Source organism: Macrobrachium rosenbergii, chromosome 46 (genome assembly GCF_040412425.1).
Source record: "Macrobrachium rosenbergii isolate ZJJX-2024 chromosome 46, ASM4041242v1, whole genome shotgun sequence".
NCBI lineage: Eukaryota > Metazoa > Arthropoda > Malacostraca > Decapoda > Palaemonidae > Macrobrachium > Macrobrachium rosenbergii.
In genome coordinates this window covers 54,479,695-54,487,194 of record NC_089786.1, presented here as the reverse complement: position 1 = coordinate 54,487,194, position 7,500 = coordinate 54,479,695, and the positions used below count along the sequence as shown (strand labels likewise).

The 7,500-nt window shown below is 34.0% G+C and overlaps 1 protein-coding gene across 16 annotated transcripts in view; it reads left to right on the top strand.

Moving 5' to 3' along the window:
- Positions 1–7,500, top strand: part of Asator (tau-tubulin kinase asator) — a 220,385-nt gene that overhangs the window by 131,325 nt on the left and 81,560 nt on the right. For 14 of the 16 annotated variants that reach the window (XM_067089879.1, XM_067089892.1, XM_067089882.1 and 11 more), the window contains one exon: positions 7,116–7,320. In XM_067089879.1, the coding sequence (XP_066945980.1) occupies positions 7,116–7,320 (205 nt within the window). Of the gene's footprint in view, positions 1–2,085; positions 2,194–7,115; positions 7,321–7,500 lie in introns of those variants that run through there. The other 2 variants (XM_067089887.1, XM_067089880.1) reach the window with 1 other exon arrangement.

The window sequence follows — 7,500 nt, the reverse complement described above, 5'->3', positions numbered from 1 at the left end:
TTACTGCTTATATATTTTCGTGTTTTAATTGATAATTTCCAAAGTTTTAATTTTTTTAACAACTCACTAAGGCTCAGAAAGTATATATATATATATATATATATATATATATATATATATATATATATATATATATATATATATATATATATATATATATATATATATATATATATATATATATATATATATATATATATATATAATAGCAAGTTTTTTAATCTACATAAAAAACATAGTGTATATATATATATATATATATATATATATATATATATATATATATATATATATATATATTTCTCTTTTATTCAGAATTATATACTTAAATTCTAATGTTTTTTCAAGCAGGTAAGACTCAGAAAGTATGCATATTTTCCCTTTTATATAACAAGTTTTTTGTTGTACAAGAAAAAAACATTTATTTTTTATGTAAAAGAATACTTCCTTTTTATTTTTAATCTGTTGTGGAAGGTAATTCTTTTTAGACCATTGGTATGCGTCTTTGTATTTTTAAGCTATCTACTTTTTTTTGTATCGTTGAAAGATCTTCAGAGGTTGGGTACAAGGTTAGGAGAGAGAGAGAGAGAGAGAGAGAGAGAGAGAGAGAGAGAGAGAGAGAGAGAGAGAGAGAGAGAGAGAGAGAGAGAGAGAGAATTTTAACTTATCACTATTTTTAAAAGGAATTTATTTTTATGCAATTTTATTCATCTAAATTCTTTTTATAATTCTCTTATATAGGAATATACTAGTGTAGCTTAATAATTGTTAATATATTTCCTTTTTGTGTTCATACATACATACATACATACATACATACATACATACATACATACATACATACATACATACAAGCTATAACACTACATGGCTGGGTAAAAATTATAGCCCATTGTCCTCTAAACCATATTGTATATTCTTAGGTATAAAAACACCATATACTTCAATGTCATTATCCCTAGATGACACTATATAATATACTTTACTTCTGTAATGGCGTTTAAAATTCACCATACGCAAATGAGGAATTACTTAATTTTTTTATTTTGCTTGAATTAATTACATCTCGTGCTTAGAATTATCAGAATATAGAATCATCCAGATGTAATGTAATTCAAGCTTAGAATCATCTTATTATAAAGTAATTGTAAAGTACTGTATATTCTGTAAGTAATGTAATCCAAACTTAGAAACACCTGTACGTAATGTAATTTCAGGATTATCTGGATGTAAAGTAATCCAAACTTAGATTCAACTGAACATAAAGTAATCCAGCTTAGAATCGTCCTTACATAAAGTAATATAACTTAGAATCGTCCATATGTAAAGTAATCCATACTGGTAAAATAGATAATCTAAAAACATTATGGTATACATAAATGAATCATGTATTCATAAAATTGAATTGTGGTTATGTATAAGTATTAAGTTATACGACTGTATGTATATACATGAGATAAACCTTGTGTGTGCATGACTCTCTCTCTCTCTCTCTCTCTCTCTCTCTCTCTCTCTCTCTCTCTCTCTCTCTCTCTTCATCTCCTCCACGACGGTTAGCCGTCTCGTAAAAACCAGTTTTTTTGGTGGCACAATTTTTATCTCATGATGACACACCGTTGCTGTTGTCCCCTTGTGGGGCTGGGGAGGGGGAAAGGGGAGGGGTATATGTACCTGGGGTTGCTTGGATGGGGGTGGGGTGTGGGGGAAAGGGCGTGGAAAGAGAGAGAGGGACTTGGTGTATCAAATTGCCCCCTGTCTAGCCATCTAGTGAGGGCCGAGTTCTCTCGCCCTCCCAGAGTCTCTTTTATGCATTTATCAAAGTTTATTTAGCACGTCTCTCGTTATTTATTGCATGCTTCATCTCCCCAACGTCCAGGCTACGGACCAACGCCCCCCAGGGGGGCGCACCGTCGACGGCCAGAACGCTGAAAAGTAAAAATCCCTATTGGCACTCGAATCTCATGTTTACCTGGGGTCAGGTAATCCTCGCCTGGGTAGAACTCAGGTCCCCCTGTCTGTGTCAAGTACTTCGCCTTCTTCTTCTTCTTGTTCCGGCGCGAGAAGGTGGTGGCTGGCGGAGTTTTTTTTTGTGTGTGATTTATTTCTGTGCTGTGTTTTTTTTTATAGTCGCCTCTGTGAAGATTATTATGGCGTCGGTGTCTGTGCTTTGAAAACTAAAAAAGGAGCAATGAGGTAAATTAGATTTCTGTTGCAGAGTGATGTTCAGGCAGAATCTAGGCGTTTGTTTTTTGCTTTTTGCTTTCAGAGAAGTTGACAGAAGCTAGTTTTGATGGTCAAGGAAGTTCGTCCTGGTGTGTCGTCATCCATAGAACTTCTGAGGCAGTAAAACTTCATGAAGTTAGTAGAAAAACTTGGGGTTATACCTCAAAAAGTTACTGGAAAATATAGGACACAGATTCAGTCATATTACCTCCAGAAATTCGAGAGCTATTTTCCCTCATCAAAGAAGTTTGTCGTAATCTGTCATCATTCACAGAACTTCTAAGACAACTAAACTTCGTGAAATTAATTGAACTTCATGAAATTCATCGAAAACAGAACAATAAACTTCCCAAAGTTAATTTAGGATAGAGGGAGACAAATTCTACCATATTGCTATTGAATTTCGTCAGAGCTGTTTTCCCCTCATCAAAGAAGTTTGTCATAATCTGTCATCATCCACAGAACTTCTAAGACAATAAAACTTCGTGAAGTTACTAAAAAAAAGTTTAAACTTCACGCAGTTACTAAAAGAGAGAGAGAAGCGACAGTGGCAGCCATATTAACCCCAAACAAGTAAAAAATGCGCCGAAGTTTCTTCGGCACAGTCGAGTTTTCTTTACAGTCGCCACACCGTATAATAATCAAGGCCACTGAAAATAGATCTATCTGTCGGTGGTCTCGGTACAGTGCTGTATGAGCCGCGGCCCATGAATCTTAAACCATGGCCTGGTAGTGGCCTATCCTATATCGTTTCCAGAAGCACGACTATTGCTAACTTTAACCTTAAATAAAATAAAAACTACTGAGGCTAGAGGGCTGCAATTTGGTATGTTTGATGATTGGAGGGTGGATAACCAACGTACCAATTTGCAGCCCTCTAGCCTCAGCAGTTTTCAAGATGTAAGGGCGGACAGACAAATGTCATCTATTGTCACTTTTTCAAATCTGTTGTATTGTGACGAAATCAGACGGGACCGTTTGTCAGTCTAATGTAAAATGTGGCTTTAAAGACACAATCAGGAATTTCTTCAATGTATCTTTATCTATCTAAGATCCATTCAGAATACCTCCTTACCTTGCCACCTTTCTTGAATTATCTTAATGCAATTTCTTACTTAATGAGAATGAATTATTTCTTTCAACCGAAGAAATGTTATTATTATTATTATTATTATTATTATTATTATTATTATTATTATTATTATTATATTTTTGGCACCGCTATAGGTGCCAACAGCACAGGCCACCACCGGGCCGTGGCTGAAAGTTTCGTGGGCCGCTGCTGAGGGTTTCGTATACAGCATTATACGCTGTACAGAAAACTCGATTGCGCCGAAGAAACTTCGGCGCATTTTTTACTTGTTTGTAATTGTAATTTTATTTTTGTACGTTTTAGACATTTTAATAATATGACGTTAATACAGTGACATTATATTGATGCCATTGTAATAATATGAGATTGATTTATTGTCATTATATTAATGTCATTGTAATAATCTGACATTAATACAATGGCATTATATTAATGTCATTGTAATATGACATTAATACAGTGACATATTAATGTCATTGTAATAATATCACATTAATACAATGACATTATATTAATGTCATTGTAATGACATTACATTAATACAATGACATTGTCATTGCAATGACATTACATTGATACAATGACATTATATTAATATCATTTAATCAGAAATTCAATCCCAAAAATGTCCTTGAAATGAACTGAAAACAACTCGAGTCAAAAATCACGCAAACGAACTTTTCTTGATCATTTTGACATTTAAATTGGCGTCACACCACCGTTGGTCATACGTCATATCTAACTGGCGTCACACAGTCCTTGGGTCGTACGTCAGGCACGTGACTCGACGTCACATGCATAACAATTAGTTAATTGCGCTAATTTAATTAGGCAATGTTGCCATGTCCTAATTATTCAAGTTCATTTCAGAGTTGGGAGAATTTATGTAATTCTGGATATAGTTATTCATGTGTGAATGTATTATACATTTTAAGGGCGTGGGGTGAGTGTGCGTGAGTATACATGGTTGTGTGTGGTTTTAGGATTATGTATCTATGTATGAATTGTGTATGCATAGCAGTGGTTTTAGGTCAATGTGCTTTTATAAACGCATAAATATATTTAAATATATACTGTATATATGTATAAGTATATATATGTACAGTGTATATATATGCATATTTAAATGTATACTGTATATATATATATATATATATATATATATATATATATATATATATATATATATATATATATATATATATTTAAATATATATTGTATATATGTATATGTATATATATGTATATTTAAATATACACCGGTACTGTATGTATATATATATGTATATATATACATGTATATATAAATTTTATATATATATAATATATATAATTAGGTTAATTATATAAATATACATACAATACACTAAACAATCTCTCTCTCTCTCTCTCTCTCTCTCTCTCTCTCTCTCTCTCTCTCTCTCTCTCTCTCTCTCTCTCTCTCTCTCTCTCTCTCTCCCCAAATTACTTATACCCAACTCTCCTGTTAAAATCTTAGTCTATCTCTCGGCCAATAAACAAATGCCTCCCTCTCTCTCTCTCTCTCTCTCTCTCTCTCTCTCTCTCTCTCTCTCTCTCTCTCTCAAAGGCCAAAATTTCAAGCACTTATTTTCCCGGTCTAGATCAAATGCAGCAATTGAAGATATGAGAGAGAGAGAGAGAGAGAGAGAGAGAGAGAGAGAGAGAGAGAGAGAGAGAGAGTGGGGTTTGAATTAAGGACGCAGAGAAACACTTTAAGAGGTTTTCTTGGGGTGGGGAGGATGGGGATTTTTGGGGTGGGGGGAAGGGGAGGGGAGAGGAGAGGGTTCTTGCTTGGAGGTATCTGTCAACTTTATGTGACGTCATCGCTCCGTCAGCTTGACACGCCAAGAGTTGGGTGACAGTTTCGACTCTCTCTCTCTCTCTCTCTCTCTCTCTCTCTCTCTCTCTCTCTCTCTCTCTCTCTCTCTCTCTCTCTCTCTCCTTGATAACCGTTCTCTCTCTCTCTCTACTTAATAATCGTTTTCTCTCTCTCTCTCTCTCTCTCTCTCTCTCTCTCTCTCTCTCTCTCTCTTTAAGAACCGTTCTCTCTCTCTCCCCCTCCCTCTCTTTCCATAAGAACTGTGATCTCTCTCTCTCTCTCTTTCTCTCTATCTCGCTCTCTCTGACAGTCCTAGGCCCATAGACTATATCCTCTCTCTCTCTCTCTCTCTCTCTCTCTCTCTCTCTCCTCTGAGACGGAGCATAGGCCTACGGAGGTTGGCCTAGGCCTATAACGAAATCAATACTCTTTCTTTATTAAAAGTTGTTCTGCAGGTTTGGGTGGGCCTATAACGAAATCAGTGTTGTTTCGCTCTTCGTATGAGTCGTTGTTCCATTCCTCACAAGCAGGATATTCGTGCAACAAACAGCTAGAAGACACAAACACACACAAACACTTAAACAAACCACAATTCTGCAATTAACCGTCTAAAAGTATATAACAAAGACTAACATATGGTTCCTTTATATTCACTTATTCACAAACAGAATATCCATGCAACAAACAACGAGACACACAAACGCACAAACACGCAGCGACAAAAGCATGTTCGTTTGTCCTTTGCGAGCCTAGACAGACACCTTTAAACTGCTGTTAAAGTTATTGTATTTGAAACGTGGCTTCAATAATCCGTAGATTTTCCACTCTCTCTCTCTCTCTCTCTCTCTCTCTCTCTCTCTCTCTCTCTCTCTCTCTCTCTCTCTCTCTCTCTCTCTCATATGCATACATTTATATATACATGAGAATACATGCCCATTATGCATATGTACCATATATATGTGCATATATATATATATATAAGTTTATGAATATTACAACATAATTCTCTCTCTCTCTCTCTCTCTCTCTCTCTCTCTCTCTCTCTCTCTCTCTATATATATATATATATATATATATATATATATATATATATATATATATATATATATATATATATATATATATATATAGAGAGAGAGAGAGAGAGAGAGAGAGAGAATATATCTTTAAATTAAAAATGAAATATCTGTCTCCTTAAGATGTATAACTTTCAGAACTCTCTCTCTCTCTCTCTCTCTCTCTCTCTCTCTCTCTCTCTCTCTCTCTCTCTCTCTCTCTCTCTCTGTTTTTATTAGTAAATGAAATTCAACTTTAATGGTTAAATAAGTATATTAAGTTTGCTTTTGCTTCGAGAGAGAGAGAGAGATGTTCAAGTATTTATTTATTAAATTTATTCTAGCTCTCTACAAATATGTATATATATTATGTATTTAATAAGTACATATCCATATGTATAATGTGTATGTATGTGTGTGTGTGAGAGAGAGAGAGAGAGAGAGAGAGAGAGAGAGAGAGAGAGAGAGAGAGAGAGGAGAGAGAGAAACAATACATAATTATCATACCGTTTAAATTATACATATGAAATATACGTATAATTTAAATAAATAAATAAATAAAAATTAAAAATAAAATAGAATAGAAATAGAAAATAAATAAAAAGAAAAATTAAAGATAAAATATAGAAATAAATAAAAATTAAAAGTAAATTTTAAAAATAAAATAATAAAAATAGGAAACAAATAACAAACAAAAATTAAAATTTAAAATAACATGTACAATAAAACAAAATTAAAAATAAAATCGAACAAAAGTAGAAAATAAATAAAAAAAATAACAAGAAAAATTAAAGACAGAATATAGAAATAAATTAAAATTAAAAATAGAATATAGAACTAAATAAAAATTGAGAATGGAATTAAAAATAAAAATGAATATTTATTTCTTCTTCTTCTTGTGCAGGAGCGCCGGCGTTAGCACATGCAGCGGGGGACATGAAGACTCGGGAGAATTGCAGGACCGCAACAACAACAACAACAACAACAATATCGAAAACAACAACAACAACAGCAAAAACATCAACAACAACAACAACAGCAAAAACATCACCATGACGAGCGAAGATCTCCTGCAACCCGGCCACGTTGTGAAGGAACGATGGAAAGTGGTGAGTTGAACGATGCTGTTGATAAGTGAACGATGCATTGTGGGAATGGGGTTGCTTCTAATTGAAATTATATGGGGAAATATTTTGTTTCGTAATGTTTCGTCGATTTCAAAAATTAAATGATCGGGGTTGGGCTGTTGTAGTTGAACGATCAAGGGGACGAGTGAACGATACCTTGTG